The following is an 18,688-nucleotide window of genomic DNA, read 5'->3' on the forward strand; positions in this document are numbered from 1 at the left end:
GCTCTAGTTGGCACGGTGGTGTTCGGTCGTGGGTTGGACTCGGTGACCTGAGAGGTCTTTTCCAAGCTGACGGATGCCACGAGTGCCCGGGGCGGGCGATGCCGCGGGAGGGCGGGCGGTGCTCCCGGTTGCCCCGGTGACGCGGGGCTCCCGTCGGAAGTAGCGTAGGGCGGGCGGGGCGAGGCTTCCGGACGCGCTGTTGCATCAGCTCGGGAGCGAGGGCAGGACGAGGCACCAGGATGGCAGCAGCGGCCGCCGCCGAGCACGGTAGGTCGGCGACCGGCGCCGCGGAGCCCCGGCGGGGCCAGGCGGGGGGTCCGCCGGGGTTGTCACGGCCCGGCGGCGGTCGGTGTCGCGGCCCCGCCGCTGTCACGGTGTCAGGTGGGAGATGGGGGCGGTGGGGCGTCGCCGTGGTCGCCTCCTTCACGCGTCCCTTGAGATCTGCATCCCTTGGCGCCTGCGGTGGCGGGGTCCTCCCCGGGCCCCTCCAGGGCGCGTTCGTGGGGACCCCACCGCCGCAGCCCCCCGAGGTGCCTCCGCGCCCATCCCGTGGGTGCCCGTGGGATGCGGCTCGTATCGTACCTCGCCACGAACGTAAAGGTTAATGCTGACACGCAGTGATTTGTGGAAAAAAAACCTCGGAGCTTCTCGGTACTGAGGGTTGGAAACAGCTGTTCTGCAGCTCGATGGGTTCCGAGAGGTATTTCGTGGCTGCCAGACCGCTCGGGCTGTGCGCCTGTCGCCGCGTCCTCTGTTCTCTTTCACCTGCCCCTGTGTCTCTCTTGCTGTCTTTCCAAGTCATCACTGTTCTCCCTTGAACTCGTGTCTGAACTTCTTAACTTTTCCGGATATTTTCTTTGGTCATGGTTTAATGACGGGTTGTACTGCTCACTTCCATATGGAAGAAGGGCTAGGGTAGTCCTGTAATTTTTGGCACTACCGTAGCAAATAGAAACTTGGAATACCAGTCATGCAAGTATGAAATACCATTATGGTGTGTAAAGGGTTGGAAATTTCTGTCATTCCAGTTAAGGAACTGTAAATTCAAAGATTTTGCTCCTTTTTCTTTGCTACTGGAAGTTACTTTGCCCTCTGTTCATCAAAAGTAACATTCCCATTAAAGTGAAATATGTTTTCAAGGGATTGCCTTTTTTAGAAGTGTTTTCAGTATCTTAGGAGGAAAAAACCCAAAAACACCAAAGGCTCAGTTCAGGTGCCCTTTAAGAAACTTTTTAATTGAGTTTATAATTAGGCAAATAGCTTTTTCTTCTTTCTTTTTTTTTTTTCTTTTTTTTTTTTTTTTTTTTTACCTGCAATCGCAATTGTTACATTTAGTTTCAGTTCAGGAAAAGTGGAAGTGAAACTGACGGGGCTCAAGTGCCTGGGACTGACAAGCTCTTCCTCCGTGTGGGATACCCCAGTCTTAAAAATCTCTGCTCAGCCAAAAGCCTCTTGAATCTCATGTGTGAGTCTTGATAAGTCCTTTGTCTCTCTGTCTATCTGTGCTGTGTCTGGCATAGCTGAAGTCACTGCACTGGTTTGGTGGTTCTGAAATGTTTATGGAAAAGGATAATTCATCTTGGCTGAGCAAATAATTGGAATTCCTTCCGAAGGTACCAGAGTGGCCAGCTAGAATAATAAATGGCCAATTTGGAGACATCTTAATAATGAGACTTGTTACATTTGTCTTTTCTGTGTTGTTTTAAATTTGTTGGAAGAGAAATTACCTAAACTAGCTAGTTTACTGCCTCCTTTATGGCTTTTTGGTATTTACTTTGCTGTCAACACCTTCAAGGAACAGAAATTTTCATTTTCTAATTAATAAAAGTGAAAATTTTCCATGACAATTGATATTGTATGGTCTATATGTCTTGATTAAACTTCAGAAGGTATTTTATGTGCAAATAAAATGGAGAAGCAGTCCTATGCCTTTGAGTCTGTGTGTTGCTGTGGTCTTGCAGACAAATTCCCAGTGTCCTTTAGTAGTCTCTAAAGCACTCCATGCATGGAAAGAAGAATGTGTGACAATTATATCCCCCAAAGAGATTGTACACCAGCAGCTATTTTATGAGAACTGCATTAGTTAATATCTACAGTGGAATTTTTTGGAAATGACTTCGTAATGTTTTATTGTTAACATTAATTCTTATGATCTTTCAAGGTTACTTTGCTACCTCTCCAATACTTGTTCTCTGTGCTTATTTCCTGAATGGAGTAGCTGTTGATATGATTTGATACCTATGGATCATTCCATTCACATGAGTTAAAACTCAGTGTTATGCAACGGCTCTGTAATACTCCCATGTTTCTGCTGTCAAGAAAACACTTCTTAATGCAATGGAGCAATAACAACTGTAGTTTTTCTTTAGTGGGAGTGGAAAAAAATTACAGTCAGAGAGAAAGGTGATTTCTTAGCCTGTTTTCCTAAAGCAACAGGGAAAACAAGTCAGATGTACATATATCCATTGGCCCTTCTCCCTCAATACTTTTTGAATCCATTGATTTTTACTAATTGTATTTAACAGTGGACTGCCTCTTGCACACAGTTGGCTAACAGACTGAGCAAAGATGGGTTGGAGCTGTACAAGAGGATGGGGATACTGAAGTATACGGGAAGAGAGGATGCAGCAATTAGGAGGTACCAGGAAATACATCAATGGGAGTGTGTGATGAATTAAAGGCAGTGCAAGACACTGAAGGAGGAACTGAGGGTACAGAATGGTCACAGAAAAACAAGATTTTGTAGATTTACTATTCTCGTTTTAGTAGTGATATCAATTAATTCAGAATAGGCTTTTACGCAAAAGTAATTTTTACTAATTTCTTTTGCTTGAAAAGAAATGGTCCACTGCTATTTTGCCATCCAAAAAACACTGTTACCACAGTCATTCTTTCTTTCCAGGAGAGTACCCTGCTCTTCATGAGAAAAGCTTTTGTTTTGTGAGTTCAGTCCAGTGTGGAGCTACTCACAAGAATGCCAAAAGCGAGAATGATTTTGTCCTGCATGTGCTGAAATAGGATGCTCAGAGGTATTTCAGAATTGCACTGATGGTAGAATCATAGAATGGCCTGGGTTGGAAGGGACCTTAAAGATCATCTAGTTCTATTCCCCTCCTGTGGGCAAGGACACCTTTCACTAAACCAGGTTGTTCAGAGCTCCATCCAGTCTGACCTTGAACACTTCCAGTGATGGGACGTCACTCAGCACTCTCTCAAACACAGCAACTTTGCCTGTATCTGCAACTGGCTGCAGCAGAGAGTAGAACACATTCGTCACAGCTTCAAGTTGTCATGTTCTGAAAAGTAGCTGTGGGTCTAGAAAATAAAGTTTGGAGCTCAGCACAGCCTGTGAAATGAATGTAGGACACTCAGATTGGTACAGTGAGCCTGCTGGGAGCTCGAGACTGCTGTGGCTCAGCTACTGCTGCACTCTGAGGAAACCCTGCCAACAGCTGCTCAGGTGTGTTCTTGCTGTACTGCACGTGCTGTGGTGCCCAGTCATGGCTGTGAGTTTGGGCTGAATTTGAGTCAGGGATCAGGTTCAGCATAAAGACGTCCTCCTGTTAGGTCCCCTGGGCTGCATGAGTATTTGATGTATTAGGCTTTCAAGCCTGCTGTTGCTCTTGCAACCAGACACAGGCCAAACTTCATAATTTCAGATATTAATGTGTGTGCCAAGATTGCTTAAAATAATTTTGGTTTGTCAGAGCTGAGCTGGTACTGATACTCACAGGCAGTATTTGCCATCTCTCCTTGCCAAAATTGGTTTGTATGAGTTCTATCATATTTGTTGGATTTGTGTGTAAGTTTGTGCAACTTCCCTTTTAGATTGGTTTGCAGATGTGGTTGGAAAGTGCTTACATTGTTTCATATTCACTGACTTACATCCCGTTAGCAGCCTGGTCTGTGAATAATGGTCATAATAACCCTAATCATATTTTGCAAATTGAGTGTTGATTTCCTTGCAATAGATCTTTCAAGATCTTTTCTTTGAGATATAGTTTCATTTCTACACAGATCATTCTTGTAATACTTTTTTTTTGGCATTCTCCCTCATATGATTCATGTATACAAAATTCACATTCAAGGAAGACTTACCTCTTAGGTTTCCAGAGTTAATGAACACAACTATTTCAAACTATTTCATGTGTATAAACATGTGAAGTTCTGTGATGATAAACATCAGTAAATACTTAGGAGCGTGAAAAGTTTATAGTAAAATGAACTATGTGAGCTGAAACTGAATCCCATTCAGCTGGGTAAGACAAGCCCATAAGGTCTAGTTATGAACCATTATTTCCTTGTTATTCTTTATTTATACTGAACAGTTATATGGGTAGGCCTTCAGAGAGATTTTACATGAGTTTGTCTTTGTATATGAATCTTTGGTGAACTTCTATTTTTTAAATTGTTTTTTAAAATCATTGATCTTTTTTATTAGTACTTATGTGCTATCTTATATCATTTATACCCAAAAGAGTCAAACAAAAACATGCTTGGTATCTAGCTGCCATTTCCATGTCATTCTGACTTGCTGTTGGATATTTTAATAATTGATTTCCATATAGAAAACAAGCTGCTCATAAAGCCTTAACTGATGATATTTGGAAAAACTTTTCAATTGTACAGTTCCTCACATCCTTTCATAGCCATCACTTCCCTGTCTCCTTCCATTCTTGCCTTTCCAAGAGCGTTGGTCTGTGAGTACCTCCAGTGCTTTAGGAACTGCTTGTGCAGATGTTCATTTCAGTGTGAGAAGCAACACTTCTGGCCATGATCTCTGTTGTGGTTTGGGAGCAGAGACAGGTGCTCTCACACTGCCTCTCTCACTTTACTGCCCTATGACCTTGCCTTAAATTACCTTCTTGGCTCACTACCTAAGCAGGATATTGGCTTAGTGTTTATACAGTACTTTGAACATGAACAGAACATTGAATCACTGTAGGAAAATAGGAATGCTGCGTTTACCTAAAGGGAGTGGCTAGCCCCAGTGCCATAACCTCCATAGTGCTTTGTACCCACTGCCTTGCACAGGGCTTGCTCTTACTGTCAGCATCCCCACCAACTCAGAGAGCCTTTTTGCTGCTTCCTCTGTGTCCCTGCATTTGTAAAGATGAGACACAGCTGAACCTGCTTTGCTTGTATTCCAAAGAGATCATGTAATTAAAAAATTGTGAGAGAGGAGCAGAATCTAATATCCTTTCTGTTCGTTTGTGTAGATCTTACTCCTTTGAAATATAATTCATAGGCTGAGGAGAGAAAGTGGTATAGGAGAAGTATGGGAATATACAGCAACAGCTGAACTTTTGGGTTTCTAGAGCAAATAGGAGTAACCAAGCATTGTACTGGGAGCCTGCATGTGGGCAACAGTCCTGCAAAGATTCAAGGATATGCTCAAGTTCAGTAGACATATTCACAGCCTAACCTCAGTGTATAAAATTAATTGTATTTAAATATTTGCTGGATGAGTGTCTTAGCAGCGTGGAAAAGAGGGGCTGGTTAGGTTCCCTCTGTGTGAAGAGTTGTCTCCAATTTCAGTAGATTATATTTCTTCGTGGAAAGGACTTGTGCTTTTGCCCTTACTACTCCTTGTAATGATGTCTTCAAAAAACTTAAAACAGCGTGAGCATAATCCTGTTAATAGGAAATACATATTTCTCTCAAATTTCTTGTCAGTTGCCAGAGCTAATTTGCAGGGGGAGATGTATACTATAAGGATATATTTTGGTCATGGGATCTCCTTCTTTTAATGCTGACCAAATGTCCTGTGCCTCTCTTTACAGCTTCCAGCTACAGTTTTATTCTGAGCATTAGTGAAGAGGAAGCCAGGGTGAAGGCTTTGAACGAGTACCTGAGCACTCGTAGTTATATCCAGGGGTTCACATTTTCACATGCAGATGTGGAGGTGTTCAGAAAATTTTCGGGGCCACCTGTGGACCAGTATATCCATGTTGTCCGGTGGTACAGACACATAGAAGCAATCTATGATGGCAGCAGTGAAAAAAATGAGCCTTGTAAGCTTCAAACAAGTGAGTAATATAAAACTGGTGGGCAGGTTATAGACTAGCTGACGTTGTACTGGTTTTTACTGCTGAGAATTCTTAGAAGTTCCCTTTTGTACTTTCTTGCACACCTTAAAATTTACAGTATCAACTTGTATTCAAAGTCATAACAATCTTCTTGCATACAAATACTGTGTAATTGATAGAGACTGACATATTTGAATGTTAAAGCTGTTTCCAAATTATTTTTTTTTATTTTAAAATTCCTCAGTGTACAGAATTTGATTATGGATACTTTCTTTAAAAAGCTAGCTAGCTTCTGGGTTGTAAAAGAATATGTGAGTTTGGGCTTGTTCCTTAAAATATCAGGATTTTCTCAGTTCACCTTTTTCCTTGCAAGGGTAACTAAATATTAGTTGTATGATATACAAATTCACAATAAAATAAACTAAATGCTTCCTCTTACAAATGTTATTAACACTGAATTTCAAAAAGGATGTCTGGGGTTCTTTTTTAACCCTGGTAATTTAGGCATTGCTGATGATTTGAGGAAATACTAACTGGTTAATCTAGGTCATTATGTAAGCATGGGTGCAGGCATTTTTGGGAGCTGCATCACTGTCCTGAGTTGTTTCCCAATGAGCTAGTCTAATTTAATTGCTTTATAGTGAGATCCTTGCTCAAGGAGTCATGAAATAATAATAATAATAACACAGACCTGTTGCATAGTGCTTGCAATACCTACAAATGAATGCACAATGTCTGTCATTTTTGCTGCTGGTTGGTGACTAATATTACTTCAATGCCATCTTCTCACAACCTCTCATCATATGTGTTCTCAATTCCTAGCAGACCAGCAGTTAAAATCAGACTGCTGTGAGTAGATTTTGTGTGTGTGTGTGTACCTGCAAGTGTTTGTGCTGGTTATTGATTTCCTTTCAGCAGAGAAGGGACCTCAGCTGCACCCCTGGCTCTGATAGCAGATTTATGCCACTAACTACAGTTTGTAGACTTTCATGGATCAGGGTAGAGCAGTATGAGAAAAGGTTTCCCTTTTCCTGTCCATGAAATCTTTAATATTAAGTCTCTCTTTCCAAAGGGTTATGTCTTTTTATCTTCCTGATTTGTGCACATGTATCAGGAGTCCTGGAATGGGGTTCTGCAGTGTTCACTGTGAAAATAACACATGAATCTACCACGCTTACTAGACCTTGAATACTTTATTAGTGGGGGTTTTTTGGGTGTACCAGAGAGCCCCAGGGTGGACTAGAGCAAATGAACTTCAGTTCAACCAGGGGACAGGCTGTAGCTGGCAGAGGTGTATTTGAACAGACTAACCAGTATACTTTGCCCTGGGTGTCTCTGTAGTGCATATAACGTGACACCTAACTCACAAGCTGGGAACATTAGGCTGCAGTATCTGGGTTTTTTCTAACGTTTGTGTGGTTGTTAGTAAAGAAGGCTTTACAGATTTATCTTTTATTAGACTAACCCACAGAGGCTTTTTTCCCCGAGGGAAGCGTTGGCCACAATTAAGCATGCCAGTGTAATCTTTGTAAATCAAAGAGTAAACAAATCCATCCCTTGGTGTATGATCTGTGTTATGGATACACTGCTCTTGAGGTATTCTGTTCAGGAGTACCTCATGCAATGAAATGTTTAGAATCAACACATGTTTCCATGGATTCATAACGTGAAGATTAAAAGAGATTAAATTTTTTATACCATGAATGTTTACATTACTTGAAGGTTTTCAGCCAAAATATGCATATGAAGATATTGGGAGAAACAGATTTAATGAAGAGCACCCTGAGACACAGGATCAGAAAGGCAATTTTGTTGTCAAAACAAATAGTTTGTATAATATTTTAATTGCAGTTAAAATGCATACCATGAGAATTCCTAAAGACAGTGCTGTGTGTATTAAGCTGGCAAAACTTGCTGTATTTTTGAATTTTCTGTTTTGCTTTCCTTCCTTGTTAATGCAATAATTAGTTTAACATCATTACAGCTGTAAACAGCCCTATGCATAGCAAACTGCAACTTTGAAAAAAAACCCCATGAGTTTAACAACTCTGTTACTTCTTACAAATTTAAGAGAAAACAAAAGCAAGAATATTGTCACTAATATTACTCTGGGCTTTATCAACTGTCTTTAATGGCAAAATGTAGCCTCTTGCTGAACTGGAGTATATTTGTGTTAAATGAGTGTGTTCAAAAATGCCTTGTGTACATAGCAGCAATGTATGATAAAAAGCCTTTCCATGTCCCCTCTCTCTTACCCTGAGTACACATACTCTGTCAATATTGGCTCTAGAGACCACCTCTGGTCTCTGGAGATTTTTTTTGCAAATTCTGTATGAGATCTGTGATACACCATCACAGTAAAATCAGTGGCATTGCAGAAAGCCCAGGACTGCCATAACACTTCATTAATAATTCATTACATTTGAAAACTCTTGGTTAATGATTTAACCGAATTGCATGCTCTTACTTTTATACCCTCTTCCTCGCTGTTATTGGGATTAAAAAATGTGAGGAATTGCAACTTAGAGAGTAGAAAATAAAAGAGATTGAAATAATTTACTTTGGTTTTGGTGGCTTTGTAGGAGACTAACAGAAGTAGCTGGATTACTAGAATTGAAGCTGCTTTATCTATTTATATGTGGAGTTTTTTTCTTTTGAAATAACTTAAAGATGTGATAAGAAGAAAATGTTATATTGCAAGTGTGTTTGTGGAAAATGTCTTTTCAGTTTTCTTTAAACTATTTTTTCTCCTAGGTAAAGGCAAACGTGTGCAGCCCCCCTGGTCTCCCCCTGAAGGGACAAAACATTCTAAGCTCTGCCTCTACAACAGCCTGACTCGCAGTAAGGTGTGTAAATGAAAGAAAAGTGGAGATTTCCATAGAAATACAACTAGAGCAGTCATCAAACGTTTGTTTCTGAAGTGTTTGCTCTCTTGATAGTCAGGTCTCTGGGTTGTATTTTGCGGAATGATAACAAGCATGTGCCAGAAATGCTGTATCAGTCAAGTGTTTTTGATGGGCAGGTGTTATAATGCACACACTAAGTGTACACACACTGTAAGTCTGTGTCTGTATGTGTATATTGCATAATATATAGTTCCCAATTGCAAGTTGTCATGCAAAATAGTCTGGCTTTCAATTGTAATGCACGTAAATGCAGACAGTGTGAGCAGAATAAAATCACAGTTTCTTTCATTGGATGTTGTCTGTGTAAAAAAAGTCTTGCCAATTATATAGTTGTTATATAAACTGGTAAAACTTCTTGTGGTTTTGTTTGAAAGTCCTTTGGGAAACAGGAGATATTAAAAATATTAATGTTACATGGGATGCAGTATCCAAGTATGTGTGAACTGATTATACTGTGTAACCTTTTTCAGTGCAAAAGACAAGCTTTACAATTGCAGCTTGAATAACGCCCTGCCTCGTCCAGATCTTTGTAACCTGATATCTGGATTCATAAGAGTGCAGATGACATAAGCAGCCACACCCTGTTATCTCTCTTACAAAATAAAGCTAGTGGTGATCTCAATTTATGGTAAAAATTTGTTGGAATTATAATCCATGTTTTCATGTTCCAATCTCCAAGTGTATTATTACTGGCCAGAGATCGTGTCTTCAATTTCTTCTGATCACTTTATCTTCTCTTTCAATTAAGGAAATATTTCAGCCTCAGAATGGAAAAAAGGTCTTGTGGTATTGCTGTGGTCCAACAGTTTATGATGCCTCTCACATGGGACATGCCAGGTACTGCAGTTCCTTATCATGATATAGGTAATAACAGTGCCTATTGGAAATGAAAGATTAATAGAAAAGAGTACTTTATTTAGATGAGTGTATTACTAGAAAATACTTTTTTTTAAACTTGATGCTTGAGATTTAAGATTAAAAGCATGTTATAAAATTATGTCACTGTGTGATTAAAAACTTACTAGTAGATGTGGGTGAATTAAAACTGCTGTAAAATGATTGAGATCGAAGTGGTTTGTGCATAGAATGGAATACACTGGAGGTGTTCATTAAAAACATTCCTATGTCTTTCATGTTTTTAGGTCATACATCTCATTTGATATCCTGAGAAGAATCTTGAGGGATTATTTTAAATATGACATTTTCTATTGTATGAATATTACAGATATTGATGATAAGGTAACGTTTTTTGTTAAATTGCAATCTAAAATACTGTACTTTGAGCATGGAAGTCAGAGAGTCACATGTAGTTGCCACTTGATAAGCCAAGATAAACCTTACACTTATTAACTTAGACATACATTTTGTACAAAAAGGCATTGATTTTCTCAGTTTTGTAGCATTCCTATGGTAGCAAACCCTATATTCTCATATATAAATGACTGTTGTCATAAATAATGAAGACTAAGTATTTTAGAAAGATAATTTATTCTATTTCCCTGTTGTTGAGATAATTAATTGACTCTGTTGAGGTAACTGTATGGTGTGTTTAATCTGTATTACTGCATGTAAATCTTGGAGCTTGTTAAATTTATAGGGATTCTGAAATGCCTTTGGTATGTAATAGATTTTATTTACATTATGTATCACTATGTGTCACTTCACAAAAATATTTTCATATTTCTGCTTTGTAGATCATCAAGAGAGCAAGACAAAATTACCTTTTTGAGCGGTATAGAGAGAACAAATCAACACCAGATCAGCTACTTGAAGATGTTAGAACTGCCTCAGAGGTGGGCATGATATTTAATCTTTGCTATGTAATCTCTAAGGTTCTCACTCAATAATGTAGCAAAACATCTGAAATTGCCTCATGCTTTGCTACCTCTTTCTGCTTGTTTCAGTTATTGTATTGACCTGGTACCACACAAATTAGAAATGTCATTTGAACTGCACATCACTTTGATTTTTCCATTGGTTTAGAATGGATGAATTCTTTAAAAGGCAGGCCAAATTTTTGTGTACCTAGTATTTATTTGTGAGTGCATGTATTGCTCAAAAAGCATTCGGGTGTTTGTGTGTTAGAATTCAAACTTTTAAGAGTTTTTAAATGGTGGAATGTCCGTAATATTTTAAAGCTTGGGAGGTTTCCCTTTTGTACCACTGATGACCTTGGAAAGAGCAAAAAGGCTTCAAAGCTTTAGGGATTTAATAAATTGTGTATTCTGGACTGAAGGTGAAGAAAGGTGATTCTCTGGTAATTTTTAGAACTACAGATCACAAAGAGATTGTCATTCTAATTAATTTAATAGAGGCCTGGGAACAGGAGGTGTGGAAATTTCGCCCAACTGTCTTTGCCTGACCTAAGCATTGCATTTAATCTCTCTCTGTTTCACATTAAAGGTTATTCTTTGCAGATTTGTGATAAAAACTGTGTAAGTAAGGTGATCATCTGCATAGAAAATGAAAATAACAGTAATGATGATGATGATGATGTAGCGATTCTGAAGTATTTCTGAAAAACTGAATTCAGCTGCAAACTAAACACTTTTGACTACACCTTTATTTCTGATGAGGATGTTTCAGTGATTGATGTAAAAGCTTTTTCTGTGGCATAATGTATTATTCATCACTAGCAAGGTACTATATGGCTAAGATATTGTGTATGGAACATAGTGCTACTATGCTGCTAGTGGCTTTCTAATTTTTTTTTTTAATTGTAGGTCTTTTCAGTTAAATTAAATGAGACAACAGACCCAGATAAAAAGCAAATGTTGGAAAGAATTCAAAATGCAGTGAAGGCTGCTTTTGACCCTCTACAAGAAGCTGTGCAAGCAAAACTCCCTGCAGAAGAGATCAACAGATGTCACGAGGTAAGTTTGAGCTCTTTTTTATATTTTATATTTGGCTTATAATTCTTAAGAGGTTTAAAAATAATATTTAGCTGGTAGTAATTCCTTGAAATGTTATGGAACTTCTTATTCATACAAAGAGGAATTGTGGGGCTGTGAGCTTTTCAGTACTTTGCATTCAATACAGGAAATTTGATTCTTTAATTCAGCTATAGAGTTTTTGGATGCTGTGTTTATCAATTAGGGATTTTTTTTCTCCTCACACTATGATAATTATTCAGTTATTTTTTACCTTTCCAATGAGGACTTTTCTCTTTCATGTACTTAGACCTTCTCTTTGACTATTTTGTCTGGATGAATTAATTTCAGTGTAGGTTACTGAACCTGCATTTCTGACATTCCAGTACTGGTGGCAGTTTTCTACACAAGTGTTTCTGTCTCTGATCAGAGAAGAAAATATATCCCACAAAGTTATGCTCAGGATTATTTTTGTTAAAGACAATTACATTTAGTGACAGTAATCATGTTGACTTTACTGCGCATTGGTTCTGTCCCAATAACCAAGTCAGCCAATACAACTCGTGTCTTTTAGTAAATGGTTTCCATTTTGATCTTTTCTTCCTTTCAGATTATTTCTGATAATTACTGTGGGTAATACAGAATATGTGCTCCCTTCTTGAGAAGAATCTCACTCTAAATTATGTTTTTTTTTAAAAGGCCCAGCTATTCTAATATCAAGTGCCTTTATAAAAGCATATACTGAACTAACAGAATTTTAAAAACTACTGAAATCTAAGCAATCAAATCTTCTGCACTATATCCTAGTGTAAAAAATGTAATCTTTTAATATAAGATTAAAATGTGTCCTTGCTGATGTTCAAATTAGTCTTTCAGACACTTTTTAGCAATGTGGACAGTAGTGCTTCTGTTAGATTATCCCATAGCAATGGGCGAACAGATGATGTGGTCTGACTGCAGGTCCCAGGTGATGTTTACAGCATACATTCCAGATGCCAATTTAAGGGATTAATATCAAAGCAGATATCAATTATCAGTTTATCTTCCTTTCTCTAATTGTTTCATCTATATTTATGAAGGGCAATATGATAAAAATGTGGTAGAAACATGGATTATTCTGTATTCATAACTAAGTGCCTCATTCCAGGAGTCTTGTTCCTTAAGCAAACCTCTCTGTTCAGAATAAGATCTTTCTGCAGAATTCAAACAGGGCAAGTCTCTGATCAGTTGCACTTCCTGTTATTGTTTTATAGAAATTGTTGGAAGAAGCCAAAGATTTGCTGTCTGACTGGTTGGACACAAAATTTGGCAGTCAGGTGACTGACAATTCCATATTCTCAAAGCTCCCCAAATTCTGGGAAGGGGAATTTCATAAAGATATGGAAGCACTCAACGTAAGTAAACGAACTGTTTTCTGTTCTAAGAGTGTATGTGTTGTGCCTTGTAATACCTAGAATATGATTTAGCTCCTTAATAGCTTTCAAGAATTTTCTTTAATATGAGTAGGCTGCTGTTAAATTAGCACCTGTTCTGTTTCCATCCAGCGATCTTAAATCTGTTGTGCGTGTTATCAGAGTCACTTAGTTGGTGATCAAGTTTGATATGTGCACTTCATGCCTTCCCCTTGATGTAACATGGGTTAATAATCATAAACTGATCCAGAAGTTTGAGGTGGAATCTCTCAGCTGCACGGGAGATCCCTGCCAACCTCAGCATTTAGACTGACTACTTGAAAGTCTTCAGCCACTAAGAAGTTATGTGATGATAACAATCAAGAAGACATTTGTCTGTTACAGATGAAGTGCTGTGTCACATGCAGTGGTTCGGATCAGTGAGGGTTTATTTATTTACCTGCAAATCAGAGGGACTTATTGCCTGTTCTGCCAGAAGAGCTGGCATCTCCTGCAGTAGTTTGTTGTTAATGTCACCTTAAAGGCTGAGATAAAAATGGCCACAGCACATTGTTTCAGAGCAGAAAGCTTGAAATAGGAGTGTTAGATTTTATTAGCACTTGCTTTTGTGTAATTTTTAACCAATATATAACATATATATATATATTTAGTGCATATTTACACATGTATAAATATATATAAATATATATCTATATGTAATTCTACTTTTTATCTATAGGTTTTACCTCCAGATGTTTTAACACGGGTTAGTGAATATGTGCCAGAAATTGTGGATTTTGTGAAGAAGATTGTGGATAATGGCTATGGGTAAGTTTGCTACTGGGTGCTTTTGTTGTGCCCTTATACTGCATCAAAGCCAGAATGATTGGTTTCAGCACTTAGCTGTGAGCTGTTTTCTCTGTTTTCATGAGCAATAGTAATCTCTTCCAGAAGCAGTTTTCCATCAAATAAAGAAATTTCAGTTTCTTTTGCAAAAGACCTGTTATTTCTCACGTGGTGAAAATGTGCTATTCCATACTTTTTATGATGTCCTACAAAGAGAGGTTAGATTATTAAATTTATAGGGTGAAATCCTTGTTCATTAGAATAAATAGTCAAAGTCGCATTCACTTGAACTGTGTTTGATTTCTGGCCTTAAGCAAGGGGTTTCAAAAGTTGACACCTGAGTTGATAGCTAGAAATCAGTTGTAAATAGCATAAATTTTTAGAAATGGCAATTGTGAACTCTTTTTCTGCCATTGTCTATTGTCTATATTTGGAAATCAAGCTAATGCTCCAGAAGTCCCTAGATATCATGAGAGATTTCCATCTGAAATTTTGGTATTCTATTTCTGTTAATAGCCTGAATTTTTTTACATGGGTATATTTTGATTGTGAATAAATGAAGGCTGTGGTTCTGAGTGCTGTAATTTTTCTTGCATGCTCTTCCTTCAAACATATATTAAAAAAAAAGGGCAGGAGGACCGTTAAAAATTCTTTGCACTGAAGTATCAACATTCATGGTCGTCCTGAAACTTACCTTTGTGCCAGGGCTGTTATAGCTGCAGTGGGACAAAATGAGGAAAGCAAAGGAGTACAAAATGGACTGTGAAACAAATGTGATCCATGTTATATTATTGCAAAATATTAAAAGTCCTAGAGGTATCGTAGATATCTCTTCTCTTGTGACTGTTACCTGACGTCTCACCTCTTAAGAACTTGACAGAAGATGTTAGTTATTTTCCCTGTCATCAATTTTATTGTGACTTTCAATGATTTGTCCAAAGCCTTTATGGTAAGACCTTAAAACTTAGGCTCAGGTAAGTCATCTTTACAATACTGAGCAGTACCATACTGTGAGTGGTTTCACTAGAGAACTTATGATAGTGATTCTGGGGATAAAAATCAGTTAACTTAGGGTAGAAAGTTAGCTAAATAATGATCTTTAACTTTTCAGGTATGTGTCCAATGGATCTGTATACTTTGATACTATGAAGTTTGATGCCAGTGAAAAACACTCGTACGCTAAATTGGTTCCTGAAGCTGTAGGGGATCAAAAAGCTCTTCAAGAGGGTGAAGGTAAAAAGGGGAAACAACATTTGCTTAAGTTGCTGAAGAAACTGATGATGTGTTGGTCTCTTCAATTGATTTCAGTGACATAGGAATCAGTTACTTTCAGAGCTGAGTTGTTTACCTGCTGCACTTCCTTTACCAATAGATTTCTTTGCCGAAGTTTTGTGGCTTGAGGCAGTACTTCCCTGCAAGTTTTTAACTAGAAAATGCCAAGAAACGTTATTTATTCTAGGATGTTTCTGGGGTGGTTTTTTGTTTGTTTGTTTGTGGGTTTTTTTCTTTGGTTAGAATTGTGAATAGCTCAGTCATTTGGCCATAGCCCAGTTGTTTGGCCATTCATCTGCTTCAGTGTAGGAACAAAGACTTGAAACTGGGTCTTCCACATTCCAGCCGAAAGCTCTCCACATCAGCCTGTGGTTATTTAATGACAAATATGTGGGTTCCTTTTTAATACTGAGAACTGTTTTTACTTTGTAAACTTTATTGTGTTGAACTAAATCCAAATATAGATTTTTTCTGAAAAGAGATATAGCAGAGGATTAGTTTAAAACACTCGATAAGCCAGACTCATTTGTTATCTGCTCCCAAGGTTGTACAGTTTTAATAGCAAATCATCCACAAAGTGTATAAAAAGAATATTAAAGGGTTTTAATATAGCACTTGTACTGGGTGAAATCAGGACACTCATACTGGGTGAAACTAGCAATATCTGAGATGCCACTTAAAATGGGTATGATTTTTTTTCCTTTTTTCAAACCATTATAGCTGAAATCTTCTCTGTGAAATAAAAGGTGATAGGTAAACCACCGTCTTTGTGGTAACCTAAATATGTCATTTCCACCATGTAACCAATCACTTTTGTTAAATTATGTCCTTTTGCAAATAGTGACTGATGCCAAGTGATTAATGTAACTAGTGAAGAATATGCAGATATCAAGTTATTACTTGTCAGGTTAGCTGCTTTGATTCGTTTGTGATGATTGTTGTTACCTGGACAGATAATGTAATTTTGACTGTTACAAGCAGCGGAAACACTAAAATGTGAAAGTTTCAATTAATGTAAATAAAAGCATAATATTTCTGTATTTAAAGTGCATAACGTATCATATTCCAAACAGTGGAGATTGCAGGTATCTCCACCTCTACATCAAAACTAATTGAGAAGTTTAACATTGAGAATCTTAGCCTTAATCTGTCTTGGATTTTTATGCTGTAGGTGGTATTGTTGACCACTTTTAGTCTTGGGCAGTAGTGCAGAAATGGTAAATTCCTTGTGTTTTAAAGATGTTATAATGAGAGTACCACCTATTTGATCATAAGAAGCTAAGAGCACATAATGCATAACACATCTGTGGCAGTAACAGAACTGTAAATGTAGCTAATTTAACAGCCATTCTGTGCAGCAGCTGAGATTAGGGGTGGGAAAAGTATCCTATGATCATTTCGTGTGTGCATATCAAGACAATAGTAGTCCTAATTTGGATCCATCTAACTTTGGAATGAATTAGTTCTGCAATCTTACTTGTCAATGAGTATAGGGTTTTTTCTTTCTGTATTTATTTTTCTGTAACTGCAGTATTGGAATTGTGCCTGCTGAGAGAAGGTCAAGCAAACATTAATCAAAGTCCCAAAGGATTATGAAGGGTTGATTATGAAGATTTTTGACGGTTCAGTGATTTGGGGGTTTGTTTGGTCTTTTTTTAATTTATTTTTTTTTTAAATTCACTTCATGTGAGGTACAGCAAGGCCAAAAATCAATAATGGTGGTGTAAAATGTGTATATTTACATTTTCTCTTTTGAAAGGTGACCTGAGCATCTCAGCTGATTGTTTACGTGAGAAGCGTTCTCCAAATGATTTTGCTTTATGGAAATCCTCTAAGCCAGGAGAGCCTTCATGGGACTCTCCATGGGGAAAGGTAAGGACATGGTAATCAGGATTTAGATTTTCTACACTTTATTAAATAGCACAGTTACATAAATACTTTGCCTCACCTCATATTAACAATGTATAAATTATGGAGATATTGTATTCAGTCATAAGATTCAGTTGTTAATATTTATTTAATAACTTAGGATGTAAAACAGTCTGTTTGACACTTTTTAAACAGAAGTTTGCATGCAGGCTTTTTGTGGCTGTTACTGGTCATTTGTCCTCTGTTTATCAATAAGCTTTATTGGCAGTAAGTTCTATTTCCTTTTTTTCTCTTGTGATCAAAAATATTAATGTAATTTTTAAAAGAACAGTAAACAGGATAATCAAACATTACAGATGTGTATGCCAGGTTTGATCTTTAAATGCAACAGTTTACTTTTATGAAACTGACACTGAGAATTTTCTTTTTTGTTTTAGTAGCAGTGTATCCCATTTCTTCAGGTCCATAACTGCTTAGACAATTGCTGGTAGTCAAGTAATGTCTTTTTCTTAACAGGGTCGTCCAGGCTGGCACATTGAATGTTCTGCAATGGCTGGATCCATTCTAGGAGAGTCAATGGATATTCATGGAGGAGGGTTTGATCTCCGATTTCCCCACCATGACAATGAACTGGCACAGTCTGAGGTGAATGAACTGACCTTCAGTTTCTGCAGTGAAAAAGCAACGTGCTTTGCTTTGGCTGCAACTTACATAAATCCATATTTCAAATTTTACAACCTGATGTGTGTTTTGTAGAAACACATGTTTTGGTTCTCAGGATTTTATTCTTTAAGTTCTCCTATTTCAGGATGTATATGTAAACAGTATTGAGTCTTTGGGCTTTGTTTTCTTCCTGCAGGCATACTTTGAAAATGATCACTGGGTTCGGTATTTTCTGCATACTGGCCACTTAACAATTGCTGGCTGTAAAATGTCCAAATCTTTGAAGAATTTTATTACCATAAAAGATGCACTGAAGAAACATACAGGTAAATATTACTTTGGAATGTGAATACTTTTGATGTACTTCCAGTGGTAACTGTTAATGTTGTTATTCAGTGTAACCTCAACCATCTTTCTTCTTCACTAACTTCAGAACAGCTTCCTTGTTTTTCTGTTCCTTGTCAGTATTATCTGTATGGATAGTAGAGTTCTTGCTTTTTTGGTACATGTAGTGATAGGAAGAATTTTAAAAATTAGGTTCTTAGCCACTGCAGTACTGGAGGCCATAAAAATGCTTTAGGTTATGGTAATTTTCCTTGTTTATTTTGAAACTCCTAATAGCACGACAGTTACGGTTGGCTTTCCTCATGCACTCTTGGAAGGATACACTGGATTATTCAAGTAATACCATGGAGTCAGCTATTCAGTATGAGAAGTTTATGAATGTAAGTAAGTTTTCCATTCCTTCTCCAGCTCTAAACTTTGCCTTGTCATATGTGTTTCAAGGAATAGAATTCCAAGGATATATAGGCCTTATTTCCTGGCTGAGTTTGCTTTCTGAA

General features: G+C 37.8%; 2 protein-coding genes across 3 annotated transcripts in view; one reads left to right on the plus strand and one right to left on the minus strand.

The window, feature by feature from the left end:
• The first annotated feature begins 153 nt into the window (after window positions 1-153).
• Window positions 154-18,688, plus strand: part of CARS1 (cysteinyl-tRNA synthetase 1) — a 34,059-nt gene continuing 15,524 nt past the window's right edge. The window contains exons 1-14 of one of the 2 annotated variants that reach the window (XM_064657527.1): window positions 154-267; window positions 5,784-6,029; window positions 8,784-8,875; window positions 9,684-9,772; window positions 10,078-10,174; window positions 10,630-10,728; window positions 11,659-11,808; window positions 13,059-13,199; window positions 13,936-14,024; window positions 15,154-15,275; window positions 17,074-17,186; window positions 17,700-17,828; window positions 18,043-18,172; window positions 18,468-18,571. In XM_064657527.1, coding sequence (XP_064513597.1) covers window positions 240-267; window positions 5,784-6,029; window positions 8,784-8,875; window positions 9,684-9,772; window positions 10,078-10,174; window positions 10,630-10,728; window positions 11,659-11,808; window positions 13,059-13,199; window positions 13,936-14,024; window positions 15,154-15,275; window positions 17,074-17,186; window positions 17,700-17,828; window positions 18,043-18,172; window positions 18,468-18,571 — 1,629 coding nt within the window. In that variant the 5' untranslated portion in view covers window positions 154-239. The remainder of the gene's footprint in view (window positions 268-5,783; window positions 6,030-8,783; window positions 8,876-9,683; window positions 9,773-10,077; window positions 10,175-10,629; window positions 10,729-11,658; window positions 11,809-13,058; window positions 13,200-13,935; window positions 14,025-15,153; window positions 15,276-17,073; window positions 17,187-17,699; window positions 17,829-18,042; window positions 18,173-18,467; window positions 18,572-18,688) is intronic. The other variant, XM_064657528.1, reaches the window with a different exon arrangement.
• Window positions 6,119-18,688, minus strand: part of SLC22A18 (solute carrier family 22 member 18) — a 145,945-nt gene continuing 133,375 nt past the window's right edge. Inside the window, exon 11 of the mRNA XM_064657530.1 lies at window positions 6,119-6,133. The gene's annotated coding sequence lies outside the window, so the exon portion shown is untranslated. The remainder of the gene's footprint in view (window positions 6,134-18,688) is intronic.

Source organism: Pseudopipra pipra, chromosome 6, assembly GCF_036250125.1.
Source record: "Pseudopipra pipra isolate bDixPip1 chromosome 6, bDixPip1.hap1, whole genome shotgun sequence".
NCBI lineage: Eukaryota > Metazoa > Chordata > Aves > Passeriformes > Pipridae > Pseudopipra > Pseudopipra pipra.